Raw genomic sequence first — 19,972 nt, 5'->3', positions numbered from 1 at the left:
AGAATGAGTGTGCTGGGTGCGTTACGTTAGCTGGTTTTGTGGAAGAGCTACAAAGAAATCCATATGGTTGAACAGGAGTAAAAGAGGGAACCGAATAATGTTGTTCATCTTTCTATCCTTAGGTTAGCACCATGTCTGAAACATTAATTCACATACATTTTATGAATTAATGCATATTTTTGTCATAATGGAAAGAATGTCAATATTTCACAAAATCTGAATTGTGCTAAATTCAATCCAGTTAACTTTTGTAACAATGAAAATATTTTGTCTGGTGGCCCTGACTTTAGTTGTGTCACCAAAATAGGTATGATAGTTGTGTTCATTCACGATTTAGATCAGTTCAGGATGTCATGTTGAAAGTATTTCTCAAAACTCATAACTGTTTCTCTTTGTACTTCTGCCAAATTCCTTAGAATTGTAGTGTATAGTGAATACAAACACTGAGAGACTCCAGCAAATACTGTGGTCTCACCTACGACCTGCACTGACCAGAGGAGCTGGGTTTAAAAGAGCAGGCTGCAACATTAAGCTAAGAAAGAAGGCAAAAAAAAATCCCATGACACAGACGGAAGTTTTCAAACTGAGGGAGGGACAGCTCTGCAACCTTATGGATCAGCTTCCACATTGGAAACAACGCTGGAAAAGAGAGCGTGAGCTCAGAATCCCTTTATTTTATAGTGGGGGCATCAGAGGAGGTTAAGGTTTCAAGGGTGGAGTCTTGCTTCCTGATGTCTCTCATGGTCAGCAGATTGATTGACACCTTGGTGAGTCACACCATCTCAGGTGCTGTGTGGGATATTAAGCAGAACTAGAGAGATCACCTGTATCATGAGATCAATCCCTTTACAGGGAGTTTGCAGAGCCTGGCCTGTTGTGGTGTAAACTAATCAATAAAATCAGTGAGACTGTGAGTTACAGGTTATAAATTAGTAAAAAAATATATATATATAGATTATAGATATATTAAGTGAGATAAGACAATTATAAAGCAAGAACTGTTCTAGACAGGCCTTAGATTCCTTCTATAAGAAAACTGTTAAAGAGCTGTTTCTGAGAAACTGAAATGAAAGCTGTTTTCTTATAAAAAAAATTGTTCTTCTGTATTTTGTAACCTGTAAATTGTACCTTACTCAGGATGCCTTTGTGGTCATGGTGAGCTACATCCTGGGTTTGAGTGCTCTTGTGGGTCTACATGACTTTGAAATAGATTCTCACCCCACCAACCCCAGCTCAAACTTAGGATACTGATGTCTAGCACCTGCTTGAATCTGGAAATGTGGTTAACTGAATTGCAAAGCGGATTGCCTTTTTTATAGCTTCTGTACTAGCTTGCTTGCTAACTGGAAAATTCTAGTCCTGCTTAGGGCTTGCAGGTCCCGATTATTACTGTTTTAATTTCTGTGACTGGCTTACTTGCGTGAAGCTAAGGAAAGCCCTTGAGTTGTGATTTTCATCTTTAAGTTCCCTGCTGCAGGTGTCCCTGACTCAGTCAGGCTAGGTGGGGATCCATAGCAACCCCCTAGCAGCCACCAATCAGCATGAGACAGGGAAATACCTAGGATGCCAGATATAGGTTAGGAAGTTGCTGTTCTCCCACAGAGCTTCAGTCTCTGGGGGTGGGTGACAGTCCTGGGCCAGGTAAATAAAGCTCTTTTTTATTTGAATTTGGACTTAGAGTGTTTTCTGAAGCAGCTCCCCATAACAGGCCTATCCCCTCAAGAGGCTACTATGTGCAACATAATCCACACACAACCCACAGATGGCTTGTGACACTGTGGGATAGTGTCTAATAACTACATTCAGATGTAAAAGGTTCAGAGCACTGCTCAGAATCACCTGAGGAAATGGCCAGTTTAAGACTCATTTTGTTTCCCAAGCTTGTTATTTCTTAGAATTTTGTTTTAAATGTACTGTGTGTAAGGTCAGGCAGTGGCAGTGACCAAAAGGAGGCAGATTTAAAAAGGCTGCTGAACAAGGCTTTATTGAGACCCCACTCCCTATCAGACGGACAGAGTGGATAGGAAGAGGGTCTGAGGAGAAACCCTGTGGGGACTCTACCAGACTGGAATTTTATGGGGCTTAGGGCAGGAAGGGAAGGGCTTGGGACAGGAAAAGGTGTTTTTAGAGTCCCTTGTCCCAATGGAGTTGGTTGGGGGAACTGGCTGAGATCCAGATTGGCCAGGAGACCCTGCTGATTGACAGGGGATTCCGTAAGTGCCTGATTTGTTTCTTTTGCCCGAGGGCTTAGGAACAAAGCACTTAGGAACAAAGCCACTTAGGAACAAAGCACCAAGGATATGCACAGACCTGACACAGTGTATATCCTCTTATCAATACTTGTTTTATCTGTAGGAATGACTGATCATTAGATGGGCCATGAACATGGGTCCAATATGGCAGCCATCAAAAATTGGGCCTGTTCCATCTGGACCACTTCTCTCCTGCCTGCTCTTTTTTTTGGTCCACTTTAGACTCCATGAGTTAACATTTCCTGCTACTGCTTTCTACTTGTGGTTTGAATCAGTAACCTCTCTGTTGACTGTTAAGCTTTAATTCTAGCAGGAGAATTATATTTTTTTCTGGCTGTGATGCTCGAATTCAGGACCCCCCAAAGACCACCAGAGACCCAAGATCGATGTAAGCAGCAAAGAGGTGTTTATTGCGAGCTAGCTCCGTCCTCCGCGCGCACACACAGCTACTGGTGACGCTGAGAGGCCCTGAGCCCAGGGTTTGCAGCAGTTTTATACATTCTTTGGAGAAGGCAGGGACTTCACATACATCATAGCATCTCTTAGCAAATCATCACACACCACCGCGGGAAAATCAAATAACAACTCTAAAACATGATTAGCACATTCACTGGCGGGAACAAGTTGGGTAGAGGTGATTGGTCAGTACAAAAGGGGTATTCATTTGAATTGATTGGTTTAAGCCAAGAGGGGTGTACGTGCTGAACTACATGGTTTCCCAACATGTTATCAACCACCATAAACTACTAGGAGGGTCATCTGGAATCCCAGGTATTTCCCTGTCTCATGCTGATTGGTGGCTGCTAGGGGGTTGCTATGGATCCCCACCTCGCCTGACTGAGTCAGGGACACCTGCAGCAGCAGATCTCTCCTGTTATTTATAGATAAACAACTTAGCAGGATGGGAATGTGCCTAGGAGTGCTCTGTGGGTTTTTCCAAGGACAAAGGTGATGTCCCTTCCTTGGACAGGCTTTGCTCTGAGGTAGAGGCTGGTTTTTCATGGCTTCCTTATCTTGGCTAATATTTCTTGGAATTTATAAAAACATTTGCCTCTCCCATGAAATGCCCGATTTGAAACACAAGATCTATCTTCTCAAAGTCACCAGATCCTGATAATTTGGGGGCTTTAACCAAATCTTCAAGAAATAAAACATTCTCATGCATCAGGGCCTTTTAGCCAGAGACCTCCAGGTACCCATATAAAGTTTACCAAGTTGGAATTATTACTGTTACCGCTGTTTACCAGTGACTGAGTCCTTGCTTCTTCGAATGCTAAAATATAACACCAGAGAAGCACTCCGAGACAAGTTTAGAGTAGAAAGTAGAAGCTTTATTAAGGCCAGCAGAAAAGAAGAAGGGGACCCAAGAGGTGGAATCCGTGGAAGGGGGAGGTCTTCCCTCTTTTATAACTAAGGTCTTCTCTCAGCTTTCCCGCATTCCTGTTGCATTTCTGTCCTTAGTTCTGTTATCTTGCAGTGATGGAATGTAGGTGGGGAAGGCCCAAAGGGTTGGGGACAGGTGGGCTGAAGAAGTAATCTAGGCAGGAAGGACGTTTGGATTAGCATCTGCTTGTTTGCTGGGTGCTGCTTCATTAATATTTCGTTGGGATGGGCTCTGGGCCTTGGGGACATTTTCTTTTTCTTTTTTTTTTTTTTCAGAGTAGAAATTAGAAGTTTATTAAAGGAGAGCAAAAAAGACTTCTCCCGGAGGAAGAAGGGGACCCAAGAGGTGGAATCCCCTTGGGGACATTTTCAATTCCCGTTTTCCTGTACTCCATTCTCACTATGGCCTTTGTTTTTGATTTTACTCCATATTAGACCCGATTTACCTAACCACACTAACTACCTACCTGTAAATCTGCCTTCATTACCTATTGCCACAAGTAGGAACGTGGGAGCTCGGGAGCCATGGGCTTGTCTTGATAAGAATGTGTAAAGAAAAAACTTTATGGGATGTGGGCTTTGGTTGGCAATTTGAAGGAGGGTCTAAAGAGGGAGAGATTTGTTCTACATCTGATCTTGTTATAAAGCATTTCTATGCCTGGGAAGTTCAAGCTTGTCTGTAGGAAGAAAAGACTTGCAAGAAAATAAAGCTGTAATTTATAAAAAAGTAGTAGTTACTCATGTTGGCCAGGGGAAAGGTGTTGGTATTTGTAATTACAGACTGACCCTGTTTTTGTCTGTGCTTAGACAAACTTAATGGAGTGCTTTGCTTTGTCTCAGTTTATCAGAGGGACCCAGTCTGAGGTCAGTATTTTGTGAGTTTATTTCTATCTTGTAGGCGAATAATATAGCCTTGCTATAAGTGTCAGGCCAGCTTCTGAATGAGAGATATAAAAGCCCGTACATCTCCCTTTCAATATCTCCTTTTCTGGTTCATTGTCTATTATTACAACACATGCAGGCTAACCTCTGGTTTACAGCTTTAACTTTTTCCTTGTTTGTGCATTTATTGCCTATGCACCCTTGGGCAAGTTGCTTAACCTTGTGTGTTGATTTCCTATGTGTAAAATGGAAATAACAGTAGCTACTTTATGTAGTAAGGGCTAAAACCCTTAAACAGTAAGAGACTCAAGCTGTTATTATTATCATTTTCTCCCAGTACTGGGGTTTGAACCCGGGGATGCTCTACCACTAAGCTACAGCCCCAGTCCTGCTTATTTTAAGCAAAGGTCTTGCTTGAACTTGGGATCCTCCTGCCTCAGCTTCCTTAGCAGCTGGGATTACAGGCATATGCCATCTCTCCCAGTTTTGTTACCACATTTTAATTAAATAATTTGGTCATTAGTCATCCCTTCAGAGTGGCAACTGATAGTGGAATCATTCTCCACACTCAAGGTTTGAATTCTGATGCAAGCTGAATCACCTTCTATTTTTTTCTTATTGTTCCTTATCCTGTTCACTCTTCTGCCTAACTCTTTCTTCATACCATTCTTATGGTTCTCATTCTTACGTTTTGAAGGCTAAATGTGTGTATTTACAACATGTAGGACATAATAATGCCTCATGTTACCCCTTAAAAAATGTTACTTTAAAAAATACACATAGTTTTCTAAGTTCCTTTGGGGGAATGACAACGTGCTTTTCGGTTTCACTCCAAAGTGCCCGCAAAGCACAGAGGGGAGGCCTAGCTCGGTAGACCCTGCTAACGAAGCTCCAGAATCCTCTTCTCAGAGCCCCTGAAGATGCGGGGTCCACAAGTGTGTAAAACAAGCCACAGAGGGGAGTCATTCGACCCATCCGTCATATCGTAGACCAGCGAAGGTCCCATCACCTAGCAATTCACTCAATGCACAAGAGCCAAACTTTCAGGGCCTGGTTGCGCACGCGCGCAGGAGCACGCCTGTCTGGGGGCGCCTGGGGCACACCATCCCGGGTAGGCGAAAGCACGCGGAACCTTTATCCTCGGCTACGTGTTTCCCGCGACTCCGCTCAAATCGTTGCACTACTAAATGGACGGCCTCCATCCCCTACCCCCAGGGGCCTCTCCCGACTGCAGGTTCCCGCTGATTTCAACGAAATGATAAACGGACACCCTGACGACCCAGGACGGCTTCTCCAAGCCACGTCCCGCCTGCGGCCCCAGGAGAACCTGTGCGGGAGGCGTCCGCCGCGGGACCGCCCATGCCGCCCCTACCAGCGCGGAGCAGGCGCACGGCGGCCGCGGCGCAGGCTGTGGCGCGTACCGCGAGCGCGAGCCCGAGCCCAAGCGCGCTCACGCCGCCCGGCGCTCCGCCCTCCCCCCCCCGCCCGCCCGTGGAGCCGACCCCGGAACCCCGCGCCGTTGGAGGGACCCCGAGGGAGCCCGAGCACCCTGTTGGGTTTGAGTGAAGCCTGAGGAGAACGGGGTAACTGGGGAGAGCAGCGGAGGGCAACGGAGCTGGCCCTGCACGCCCGGGCAGTCGTGGTGGCCAGGCGGCGAGTTGGGTGAGCGAGCGCGGAGTGAGCAAGCCGGGGGCGGAGTCGAGCCCGGCTGCGCTCCCAGACCGGTGGGCCCGGGCCCCAGCCGGCCTGACCTCGGGTCTGAGCCGGACGGCCCTGCCACAGAGGGACGCACAGAGCGAGGAGACATGGCCACACCATTCCTGCCCGCGGGGGCCACCACGGGCGACAGCGGTGGAGAGCTGAGCTCAGGCGACGACTCCGGGGATGTGGAATCCCCCCAGAACCCCGAGACCGAGGCGTCCAGGAACCTGGCGGAGCTGTTTGAGAAGGCTGCCGCGCACCTCCAGAGCCTGATTCAGGTGGCCAGCAGAGAGCAGCTCTTATACCTGTATGCCAGGTACAAGCAGGTAAAGTTGGGAAGAGGTGGATGCAAGAGACACAGGGGGTCCTCGTGTTCCTCCCAAAACTGAAAGCCAACATGCATGATTAATGTCTAGGTGAAATGAAGGGTGTGTGTGTGTGTGTGTGTGTGTGTGTGTGTGTGTGTGTGTGTATGTGTGTTTTGATTAACTGCTGTCAGTTAGCATCATTCTGGACGTGGAAAAGATCTGTCTGCCAGGAGGGCTATTTACTTAGCTGGACATAGAATGACAGTTTTTCTGTATCTTCTCTTACTCAGTGACCTTGTACTTTACCAGCCTCGGAACCTTTTCAAAATGAGGATGATAAAATAAGATTTAGCATTCATTTACTCTTGCCAAAGGGACATATTGAAGTAAATATGGTAATGTTATTAAAAATATTTTGAGATCTAAGGGAATAACAGGATTGTAATGAATAAGGTGCTTCAATACAAAGTAAAATAGTACTACATTTATTGTGATTTTTTAAAAAACCTTAAATATAATTTGAATTATGTTTTGGCTGAATGTTTCTGTTAGATAAAATCATAAAAATTTTAGAGCTATAAACACCAGATAATTCCCTTCATTTACCAAAGAGTAGGCTCCTTGCCTAGAGTCATATAGACACATCTGTCAGAACTATATTATAACTCCTAACTCTAAGGTTCTGAACTTTACCTGGAAATATGGAAATGTGTTAGTACTCATATAAGACACATTTAAGCCAGGCATGGTGGTGCATGCCTCTAATACCAGCAACTTGAGAGGCTGACACAGCAGTTTGGTAAGTTTGAGGCCAACCTCAGCAGTTAACAGGACTTCAGCTGTGGAGAGCAGTAAAGAGAATGGATGAGCAGTGACTGAGATTGGGGATCTCTGATGACTTCATGGCTGTGGCACACCTGCAGCCTGGGAATGTTTGTGCAAGGGCACAGGATGCCTAGGTGCTATGGTGATGCCCTGCCCGAGGAGGCTCTGTGCGAAGGCCTTATCAGCTTTCACCTTGATCTCAGGCATATAGCTTCCAGGGATAGAGGAATTCTCATGCTAGACAACCTCAATATTTCACCAACTGTGCTACTCCTGAGCCTGCCTGTTTAACAGTAACTTTAAACAGTGGGCCTCATTGAGCAATACACAAAGCTCCTGACATTGTACATTGTAACTGTGGAAAAGCTGCATAGATGTTTCCAGTTCTGTAACTTTCCTGAGTACAAAGAATAATGCTTGCATAGTCTTTAACCTGATAATGAGACATATATAAATAAAAATTGCTGGCTTAACTCTTAGATCTGCTTCTCCATCAGGGAGCAGCGCTCCACCATCAGGGAGCAGCGCTCCACCTGATCTCAGCTATTTACTTCATATCTGTGTGTGAGTCTTTCTTTCCTAATTTCCCATTGTCCCTCCCTGGTACCACCAGTTTGGCCATGCTGATTGTAGCATCCAGCAATTTAGGGAGATCCTGTCGCAAAAATAAAAATTAAAAAAGGATGGGGATATAGTACAATGGTAAAGTACTCCTGGGTTCAATGCCAGTATAACAACAACAAAAAAAGACATTTAGTTTCTTATTCAAATAAGTCATTGATTGGTTACCAGAAGGAAAATTAATCACTTTCTCATAGTCAACAAATATTAGTTCAGCATCTTTTTGTTTTTGGTACCGGGTATTAAACTCAGGGGCACTCAACCACTGAGCCACATCCCCAGCCCTTTTTTGCATTTTATTTAGAGTCAGGGTCTCACTAAGTTACTTAGTGCCTCATCATTGCTGAGGCTGGCTTTGAACTCATGATCTTCCTTCCTTAGCCTCCCAAGCTGCTGGGATTACAGGTGTGTGCCACTGGGCTGGGGTTTATCTTTTTTAATATATGTGTGTGTGTGTATATATATGTGTATACATTTATTTATATACATATTTTTATATATAATATACACACACGTTGTAGATAGACACAGTACTTTTATTTTATTTATTTATTTTTACGTGGTGCTGAAGATCAAACCCAATGCCTCACATGTGCTAGACAAGCTAGGCAAACGCTCTAGCTACAACCCCAGCCCTTTTCAACATCTTCATGTCATGTCTACAGATAATGCAAAGAAGCAAAAGCATCATGATGCTTGCCCCTAAGAGGCTTACAAAGTACTTGAGGAATCTAGATTTAAACACATGAAAAATGACTGATAATGAGTTAAATTACAGCTCAGGAAAACTCTGGATCTTTGAAACTCTGGATGAAATGAAGTTCTGGATTATAGCCTATTTTATTTTTATTAAAAGCAACTTAATTTTCTTTTTGCATCTTGGTATAATGACATATTTTTCCATGTACCCTATGTATTGTTTTTAATAAAGTAGTTAGTTGTAGAGGGTTCCCCTGTTTTCTTAAACTGAATGTACTGAATAGAGATGAATGATTATGAATGTTTATGGATGATTATGAATGTTAGTTTATGTGACTTGAGAGATATAGGTGCAAATGGTATAAATTATAGTATTGAATGAAAATTGTCCTACAATTGGCCTGCCTTGGAAGTAGCTTTCTTGCAAGAGTTCTGGATATTTATTTTCTTTGGGGGCATTTACTTTATCCTAATAACTTTAGAAAGAAACTATTGAATAAATTTGACAACTATTTACTAAACATTATGCTAGGACCTATATATAGCATGTCTGACAGATGTTTCTCTGGGCAGTGTAAAGCTAATTTTCTCCAGATTCCCTAGGAAACAATCTTTTTCTTTCTTTGGATATATATTTATTGTCATTATTGTTAAGTACTGATTTCTAAGTCATGAGTGAACAATAGACACCTGTTAGTTGGCCACCATTTATCTCTGTTGTATTCAATTCATCCTGATAGTCTGAAGGAATATTGTCCTTCATTCTTCCAAGAATGTAATCTTATAGTCTATGTTTAGGTTATTTTGTATTTAAAATTCTTCATTATTAGAGAATAAGATTATGCATGTTAGATCTGACACTGGACCACATATTTTTAATCAATCTCTCCTAAATTTTATTTCTAGCAGAATTCTGAGACAGTGTTAAAAATGGCATCTTTGGCCCAGTGGCTTGGGAGGCCGAGGCAGGAGAATCAGTGCCAGCCTCAACAAAAGCAAGGTGCTAAGCAACTCATTGAAACCCTCTCTCTGAATAAAATAAAAAATAAAAAAAATAGGGCTGGGGATGTGGCTTAGTGGTTGAATGCTCCTGAGTTCAATTCCCCCATCCCCCCAAAATAGCATCTTTGGTAGAATAATGAAGTTTGAAGTCTGATACAGTGTCTGCAAGATGGATCGAAATTTCTTACAAAGTTTCACTTGGATTAGCATCCTATTTTGGAGGCTAAATGAGGTAAGATTGTTGGCAGGAAGATGATAAAATAAGCTAAGAGATGAACCTTATTTTCTCAGGCAGAGATCTAAATTAACCTAGTTAAAATATTAACTCTTTTAGTCTCAGATTAAACTATGACTTCAAAATTATCTTTTTAATTAGATTTCAAAAAGATCAAATCATTTAACAGTTTTTTGCTTCCTCTGTGTATTAGCCTGCAGTCTCTCAACAGAAGATAACTCATTGATACCTGTGAAATGAAAGGCAATGAAAATTTCAAATTCCTGTTGGATTCATTTGATAAGATTATTTTAGACAACTAGTTCTCTTTTGCGAGTAAAAGATCTGACCAGAACAATTTTAGGGGAGGAAATGTTTATTTGGGTGTTCACAGTTTCAGAGGTCTCAGTCCATGGACAGCAGGCTCCATTCCTGGGGGCTTGAGGTGAGGCAGGACATCTTGGTGGAAGAGTGTGACAGAGGGAAGCAGCTCACATTATGATCAGGAAGAAGAAGAGCTAAAGAGAGATCTCTGCTTGCCATATACAAATATATACCCCATAGCCATGCCCCCTATGAATCACTTCCTCCAGCCACACCCCATCTGCCTCCAGCCTCCACCCATATAATCCCATCAGGGATTAATTCACTGATTAATGTTATACCACAATTATTTCTCCTCTAAACCCTCTTGTATTGTCTCACAGGTGAGCTTTTGGGAGATACCTCATATCAAAATCCCAACAAAGATCCTCCATTACTAGCAGAATTGAAGATACTCTGCATATCCTCCTTTAACTTGAGCATACTCGATTCCCTGGCATTTGTTCTTGGCAACTTTTGTTGAAATATTCTGCTTCAAGGGCACTAAATATATTTTCCTCCTTTCTTTCTTCCTACCTACCTACCTACTTATCTATTTATCTACCCACACACCTACCATACCTACCTACCTATGTTAGAGAACAGAATTTTGATACTCTGTTAAAGTGGTGCATATCCCTGGTTCATAAATGATTCAGAAACTGCTGTTATGTTTTCTCAGTCTTCTAGATCCAGAACTATTCTTTAAACTTGGGAGTTAGAAAAGTTTCCATGTCAGTTAGAATACAGGGTCAATTGCTGAGCCTTTGTTTATCTCAGATAATAATCTAGAGATAGGTGATCTAGAGTTGGTAGGGTGGCTTTCTTTCATGAGATCATCCAAGGACTTCTGCTTATTGTCTTATAGCTCAATCATCCCCTAAGGCAGCAGTTCTCTAATTGTGGTCCATGGACCCCTGTGAATTCCGGAGACATGCTCTGGGTTTCATAAGATCAAAATTATTTTCATAATAATACTAAGACATTGTTGAATTTTTCCTATGCTGTCATGTTGAATAAAACAGCTGATTCCTTAGTATGAATCAAAGCAGTGATAGCAAACTGTTATCAATGGTCATGTGTATTTTTTAACCACCGTATACTCGAGTATATTATTTGTTTTTATTTAATATTAATTCTTGAGGGGCTGGGGCTGTAGCTCAGTGGTAGACCACTTGCCTACCACGTGTGAGGTACTGGATTTGATCATCAGCACCACATAAAAAAATAAATAAAATAAAGGTATGTGTCCACCTATAATTTAAAAAAACATTTAGTCTTTTTAAAAAAAATTAACCCTTGAGTACAAGTCTCTTTGACATTGTGTGTGATGAAATGGGAGGTACACCCAAGGCACCTCTGATGCATCAGAATATGTTGCTGTTTGGAGGAAAAGCACTTATGTGATTTCTGAGTTGCAAACTAAACTACCCACTTTTTACCATGGAAAATCATTTTTACTTAACAGAACAACTGACAGATAAACTGTGTATTCATATTTGGTTATTTGGCATATAGTTTCTTGAAAATGAGAGAAATGAGCCCTTGCCTTTAAGGAAAACAATTGAAAATATTTGTTGCCAATGATAACATTTAAACCCTCTAGAAAATTAGAAGTTTAGAAAATCTGCTGCCATGAGCTTGACAGCATCTAGTACTTAAATTTTTTTATAAGCAATGAGAATAATTAATGTGAACTTTTTTAAAAAAATATTTATACTTTAGTTATAAGTGGACACAATATCTTTATTTAATTTTTATGTGGTGCTGAGCATTGAACTCAGTGCCTCACACATGCTAGGTGAGCGCTTTTCCTCTGAGCCACAACCCCAGCCCTGTGAACTTTTAATGTACAAAGAAATACATCAACATTTGGAAAATCTGCGTAACTCAGTGAACTATATTTTTTAAACATTTCACAGGGCAGTGTTACAAAACACGTGTGGGTAAAAGATCAATTCAAAAAGTGCACATCAGACCAATGGTTTTCAGTGAGACAGTGTGAAAAATTCATTGATGTAAATCCAGATTCCACATTGCAGCTAACCTTAAAGGAATTACTATTGTTGAATTTTGGTGTAATATCAAAAGAACAATATCCACAGTTACCTGAAAATGTGATCAAAATAACTTCTTAGTATTCTAACAACATATCTATGTGAAGTTGAATTTTCTTTATAAACTTCAACCATAGCAACACATAACAATAGATTGGATATAGAAGTAAATATGAAACTACAACTAAGCCAGACTTTAAAGAGATTTACAAAATGTAAAACAGTGCCATTTTTCTCACTTTTTTTAAAATTTAGTAATATGGAGTTATTCTTCATAAAACATTTTTTATTTTGTTGACATACAGTGGGTTTATTGTTATTTTCAAATGAATTAATATATCTTAAGTATTTTAACTTCTAACATGGCAAATATCAATAGATATAATCCACATGAACAAAAGCTCCTTGGGGTCCTTAATTTTTAATAGTGTAAAGGGATCTTAAGACCATAAAGTCTCAAATTAAGATTCCTCTTCCCATGGCCAGAGAGGGTCACCATCACCATATACATGTTCTAATCAAGTCAAAGGGAAAGGGGATAACAAGCCCCTTTTCTTTATAAGGAAGATATTTTTATAATTTTTGTACACATCCAGTTCCCAAAACCTAGACAGAAGTTGCATGGCCACATATACTATTTCAGTTGGATGACTATGTGTCTAGCTGAGACTAATACTGTAGGAGAAAGAAAGAACAGATAACTGGCATTGGTTTCTGTTTCTGGATGACATCTAGACAAAAATGTTAAAATATTAATAATTGTTATTTTTAAGATGTTTTATAGTTTATATAGTTTATCTTATCCATATTTCTGGCAATCCAATAATTCATTTGATTTTAGAGACACCAGAACTGAAGCCTCATTTCTGTAACACCTAAGGCAGAATGATGTAGTGAAGGAATATTGGATTTTGCAGTCCAACAGGCCAGGATTCAAATCCTGACTATTTATTCAGTATTTGCTAACATGTGAATTTAGACAACCCCCCTGAGATTCTTTTTCCTCATTTATCAAATGAGTTTGTAATGTCATTCCTTGCAGGATTATCGTGTGGCTCACTTATAATAACTCAAGTCAAGTGTTTGGTCTATGGTGAGACTGTTCAAGACAGACATTACTTTCTCACCTTTTCTTCCCTCCAGCCTATCATAACAGGGCTGCTTCTATAAAATCATACATTTTAATAACAGCCAGAAGGCCATGAGATTAATTGCTCAGGAAATGAGAGAGGTGATAATTTTTCTGAATTCAGAGGTGGATAAGATCATTGTACACTGAAAAGGTTCTTAGAATCTGAACCTTGAGCAAGACAGAAAGGAGATATAGCATTTTGAAAAACCTAGGGAAGAAGAGAAGGCATTTCAAAAGATTGAAATAATATGAGCAAAACACAGAACTAAAAATCCCTAAGGCAGTGAGTAGATCAGTATGGCTGGGTAAAGGCATCAGTTTAATTTTAGCAAAATGCAACTATGCAAGAATAATAGAAATATCAGGAATGCCTCTGAGAAGTAGATAATTGCTATGGGTGAGTTAAGAATAGTTTCTTAGAGGTTGTGTTCTAATAAAAAGACAAGACTTTATGCAGAACTTCCTAATGCAGTAGAAAATGTCAAAATGCCACAAGAGATATACAGAATAAATGATATTAAGAGTTCATAAGGAAGGGAGATTCTGCAGTGGCAGCCATGGACTGCATGTTGAATTCTGCATTTGTATGAATTTCATTTGTGCATATTTATAATGAAAATAATCTGTAATTTAGCCATTGATGTCATTTGAAGACCAAAAAAATAAGTATTGACAAGATTATTGTGGAATAGATAGAATTTATAGCGTTGTTGTTGAGAACACTTGAAATTTTTTGCATGGCTTTTGGCACTAAATTCATATTGATGAATTTCATAATAGGCCATTTTAAAAGTAGTACACTTTATCCTGGAATTTGGGAGAGATGGGATGCAAGTAGCATTATAAGAATCAGCATAAAGAAACAATATTATGGATTCTTGAAAAACTGAACTTTAAAGTTTGTTAATTTGTTAAAAGTTCTTTATTATAGTGTTGAGAAAGACTATATAATCTATTTTATAATTTGCCTTATAATTGTTCCACTAAGGAATGAAACTCTGTCACCCACAGTTTTTTGTAAATATAGTATTAGATAACAATTTTTTTTATAGTAAGCTAAAGCTATGTGTATTTTTAAGTTTGGTTTGTTGTTTGCTTTTGCAAAGCAAAATTATATATAGATGCATATTTTCTAATCCATAGTTATTAAACAAATTTGAAAAGAAAGTTTTTGACATTTCTTTGAAAAATAAGTTCTTAATTGTTTTTTAATCTCCTCATTTAGGTCAAAGTTGGAAATTGCAATACTCCTAAACCAGGCTTCTTTGATTTTGAAGGAAAGCAAAAATGGTAAGAAATTCTTGGACTCTTTAATGAGGCTGATGGAAATGATTTAGGTGTTTAGGAATTAGAAAGTAGTGAGCAGATTAAAGAATTATTTTTATATTAATCTCTCTCAACTGTAGACTGTGATAATGACAGGCAATTGGGAGAGGGATTAAAAGAATCTTCTTTTAGCTAAGACTTCTAAAGGATTCTTATGCAGTGACGTTGGAATATAAGTAGTTCACAACAAATGTGCTTCTGTCCATAGGAAATGTATGTATGAGAATATCTATCAGAGCTATTGCGTAAGATTTTTTTGCTACTGTACAGCCTCTAAAGGGTCACCACTCTGCCCCTCTGGAGGCATCTTTGAGAGAAAGCCAAGGGGATAGCCTTGAGGAGAATAGTAGGATCAATCCCCATTTTGAACTCTTCTCCCTTGTATCAGTTTTAACCCCTTGGCTCTCTTGGCACTGTTCTCTTCCTTGTCCTACCTATACTTTAGGAAAAAAGTTTTTATCATAATTTTTTTGGAAAGAAGATGGGAATCCAAAGCCAGATCATGACTAACTCCACTTTTCTGAATAAATAAAGATCATACTCATCCCAGGTTTTTGTCCACTTTTTTATTCAGTGGTTTTCTTATATGAGGCCTTATTTTTTCTTCGCTGGTTTATGTGAAAAAAGAGAAGTTGCATATATTAGAGAACCTTAGTTATAGAAGGAAAGGCTTTGGAACATCAGCCCTGGAATTAGAAGAAGCATCAAGGATAGAGTTAGAAAAAAAAAAATAAGATGGAATATAGTTGTAGAAAGAATAAGTGCTCAAAGGTGAATTCTGACTTTATATTCTAACACAGTCCTGCTCAAGACATGGTCCTCTGGACAAGTTGCCTATCTATCAACTGTTTGTTACCCAACTGTAAGCAAATATAGAGCTGAACCTTGAAATAAATCACTAACTATATTCTTCAAATCAAACCTTTTTTTTTTCTGGTAGAATATTTTAGATCGCTTTTTTGGGGTGCAGGGTGAAGGAGGAAATTTACAATAAAGGAAGCAGTGCTTTGATTTACATTCTGGTACAAGTTTTCTTTGCTTATGACAAGCAGTTCCCTGGCAATTTACTACTGTTCTAGGGAATACCTGATAAAACTTTTATTGTGATTTTTTTTGTTTAAATTTGTGAAATTTTGTAACTTCACCATTATTTTTCTCTACATATTGCCTGTTTGACCATTGATTTTAGAATTAAGAACTGTTTATATTTTATAGCTATCCTAATAATTAATTCAGGCAAGAATCATCATTGATGCTAAAACATTATATGGAAAACTATTGAAGAACAATATTTACACAACCTGACCCACAGTTTACTTATTAATTATGAAGGAAAATACTTGTATTTACTAATTATAAGAGAAAGCTTGTGGATATTGCCATTACTAACTCATTAATCTTACTAGTGATGGGACAGGCTAACATCATGTTTTCCCCAAGGGTGATACATTGTAAAGGACATGTCACCTATATATTGCTCTTGCTGAAATACTAAACCTGATTATAATCATGATTAATCATTTTTGTAAAGGAAACAATGAGACAACCCAAACTGAGGGGTATTTTACAAAACAATTGGTTTTAAAAATTTTTTAAATTGGTTCTGAAACATTTTTAATTGGTTTTAACTTTTAGAAAATGGTTTTTAAGAAATGTCAACATCACAAAAGACAAAAAGGTTAAAGTAAATGAAATTCATTGCTCTTTGTGAATCTTGATTGCCTCCTGGTCTGGGTGAAGAAAGTCATAAAGGACATTGTTGAGACAATCAGGGAAGTCTGACTATTTGTTTTCTGTATTATAGTATTGATGAAAAATTTCCTGTGTTTGACATAAGCTGATACTGTTAGGGGTGAAGTGTTTCAATGTAAACAATTAACTCTGAAGAGATTGAGTAGAAATAAACTTAGAAAGCCTCAGAAAGATGTTTCTTCATCATAGGAGCAGGAAGGTCATGACAAAACTGTGGGACTGGATTGTTTTTCAAAGGATCAGGAAAATTAAGAAACCGTGGTTGGATGTAGAAAATTGGAGGGTCAAACCAAGAAGAAGGACTGTCTTAGCAGCCTGCTTAAAAAAAAGAAAGGGTTGACTCAAAAGGATACTCAGGACTAAAATGTTACTCTTGGTGTTTATACTATCAGAAATTCCTTCCTTTCTTATCATTAGTATTCTTAATTCTGCTTCACCTCCCTTCATTTTTGAAATCTCCAACCAAGGCCTCAACATCAGATTGTGGTAGCTTATGGAAAACAGAAGGGGAAGGTGATTTCTTGAATCTTAACTAAGAAGCTTGATGCATTTTCCGAAGAAATATTTTTTCTTTTGTGATGATTTGTTTCTATACTGCCAAATGCCATAAGCATATTAATTCATAAGATGGGAACTACTTCTGTTGGTTTATAGGCCATATGTTCTTAATAAGGGTGAAAATTGTATTTGGAGAAGTGTTTAAAATCTTAGGTTACAATGGTTTGTGATCTTTGAAAATTCAACAGATACTCAGTTTATTTCATGGGAGAAGGCAATTAGGAGAAAAATTTCCAAGAAGTCTCCTTATGTGGAGTGATAAGATTTGTATTGCTGTTGGTCCATATAAATGCAAAAAGAGAGGGCTTCTCCTTTATGCATAGCTTTTTATCTCTATTTACCAGACCCTTGAAATGTGTATGAAATTTTTAATAATAAATAGTAATATGCTTTGCTTTATTCACATATTTAATGATGGGCCATTTTGGATTTTCTGTACCGTAGGGAAGCGTGGAAAGCACTTGGTGACTTGAGCCCCAGTCAAGCAATGCAGGAATATGTCGCAGTGGTTAAAACATTAGATCCAGGTTGGAATCCTCAGGTAAGACTTAATTAGACATCATACTTGGCAAAACCTTATCTTTCTCTCAGATAAAATGTTTAAAAACGAAGCTTTGGGTTAAGTAATGTACTGAAATTTTACTTCCTCAAAAGAGTATAGTTATTGCAGTATTTTCTGAGAAAATTATTGCTTAAATATTAACATAATCAGCTACTGATTCTGACAACTTCTCTGACATAGAATGGAGTTTTGTTTTGTTTTTTATTTATTTATTTGTTGTGGTGCTGGGGATTATCAAACCCAGGGTTTTTATGTGCTATGCATGTAGAGAATTTTTTAAAGTATAATAATTTTAGTCAATCATGTACGAATTCAGTTCATTTTAGAATTTGAAAGTGTTTCTCTTGAGGTCTTCATTATTATCTTGGGGAAAGAAAAATTTCTCTGAGATTGTTTTTTCTTTTTCTTTTTTTTTTTTTTTAGAGAACCCTTCTGTACTCTATATTTTTTGATAGGAATAAAAGACAAATAGGACATGTTTTCTCTTATTATGTAAAGTATAATGGAGACATTAAAACATAAAAAAAGTTTAGTAGTATAGAGAAACAGAAATACAAATGATAGGGAATCCAGTGGAATAAGAGATTGTTTTGAGCTTTGGGGACATTGGATATTCACTATACCCTATCTTTCCAGTGTTCTTATTGGAAAATATCCAGAAAGAATTTAATAAAGATGGATTGCTATTCTATTTTTAAAAAATATTTGTTTATTTATGTAGATATAGTTGGACACAATACCTTTATTTTATTTTTTAATTTATTTTTATGAGGTACTGAGGATCGAACCCAGGGCCTTGCACATGTTGGGCAAAAGCTCTATCACTGAGCCACAACCCCAGCCCTCTATTTTTAAATATATTTTAGGGCTGGGGATGTGGCTCAAGCGGTAGTGCGCTTGCCTGGCATGCGTGTAGCCCGGCTTCGATCCTCATCACCACGTACAAACAAAATTGTTGTGTCCGCCAAAAACTAAAAAATAAATATTAAAAAAAATTTCTCTCTCTCACTCTCTCTTAAAAAAAAATATATATATATATATATATATATTTTTTAAAAACGTGGTTAATGGGTATTAGGCATGATAGAGGTTGCTTGGTAATGAAAACAAGTGCAAATTAATTTTTTAAATGAAAATATTTAGGCCAGACATTTTAGTGGTGGATTAATTCAGTAATTTTCATTGTTTTATAATAATTAAATTCATGGGTATGTAGTTGTTACCTGTATGATGTTTTTGTTCCAGCAGTCATGGAATCTTAAACTCTCAGAGTTGCTAGGAACCTTAAAAGATTAGGTAGTATGACATGTTAAAGTGTATCTTAATTAAGAGTACAAAGAAGGAGCCAGCTTAAGATATCTTGAATGATATGACTGCCTTTTGGAAATAATTAAAATCATCTAATGTTTTTGATATCCATTGAGTGTTTAGTCTTAGAAATTTTTCATTTTATCATAAAATACCACAGATAGTATATATTATAAATGCCCTAAAGACTTCATATCTGAAATTCAGTGGTCAAAATACATGCCCCCTGAGCTGAACTCAGCTTGAACAAATGGGGCATGGTGTTTAAAAAATGAGACAAAAACTTGAATATGAGTGTCTTTAGATAGAATACTTATTAGGTCTAGTCAGTGATCTCAGTTTTTCTTGATTGATTTATGACTTGGTTCTTTCTGATCCTTGGCCTCTGAAAGTATTTGAGTATTTAAATTCTGATAAATGAAAGAAGTTATAATTTCTTACCTTTATTACCTTAATTACTCAGTTAAATCCCATTAACTATGACTCTTACAAATGTTTTCAGATTTCATATGGTCAGGTTGTTCTTCCTTATGGAAATCCAGAAGGTATTAAGGACTCTTTGTAAAAGCATCTAAATCTCACTTATTGAACATATACTTGAGTAAACCACACAAAACCAAAGGCACATTAGCATTCTTTAATGAATTACTTGATTCATTAAGTAAAATAAAAATGAAATTTAAAAATTAATATGTTGTTTAAGGGCCGGGATTGTGGCTCAGTGTACACACACACACACACACACACACACACACACACACACACACACACACACACATATATGTTGGACACAATACCTTTATTTTATTTATTTTTATGTGGTACTGAGGATCGAACTCAGTGCCTCGCATGTGCTAAGTGAGCACTCTACTGCTGAGCCACAACTCCAAGCCAATGTCGAATGTTGTTTTTTTTTTTTTTGATATGAGGAGGCTAATTCATAGTGGGATAGGGAGAGGGAGCATGGAAGGAATAGACGAACTCTAGATAGGGCAGAGGGGTTGGAGGGGAAGGGAGGGGCATGGGG

At 38.5% G+C, this 19,972-nt stretch overlaps 1 protein-coding gene across 5 annotated transcripts in view; it reads left to right on the top strand.

Annotated features, from left to right (window-relative positions):
• Nucleotides 1-5,701: 5,701 nt before the first annotated feature.
• Acbd6 (acyl-CoA binding domain containing 6) overlaps nt 5,702-19,972 on the top strand; it is a 150,848-nt gene continuing 136,577 nt past the window's right edge. For 2 of the 5 annotated variants that reach the window (XR_013426414.1, XR_002483361.3), the window contains exons 1-3: nt 5,702-6,544; nt 14,665-14,729; nt 17,520-17,616. Coding sequence is in view for 2 of the 5 variants with exons in the window: in XM_078022419.1 (XP_077878545.1) it covers nt 6,323-6,544; nt 14,665-14,729; nt 17,520-17,616 (384 nt within the window). In the remaining 3 variants the exon portion in view is untranslated. The remainder of the gene's footprint in view (nt 6,545-14,664; nt 14,730-17,519; nt 17,617-19,972) is intronic. The other 3 variants (XR_001229592.4, XM_078022419.1, XM_005319739.5) reach the window with 2 other exon arrangements.

This window comes from Ictidomys tridecemlineatus, chromosome 10 (assembly GCF_052094955.1).
Source record: "Ictidomys tridecemlineatus isolate mIctTri1 chromosome 10, mIctTri1.hap1, whole genome shotgun sequence".
NCBI classification, from domain to species: domain Eukaryota; kingdom Metazoa; phylum Chordata; class Mammalia; order Rodentia; family Sciuridae; genus Ictidomys; species Ictidomys tridecemlineatus.
This window is presented reverse-complemented; position numbering and strand designations above follow the sequence as displayed.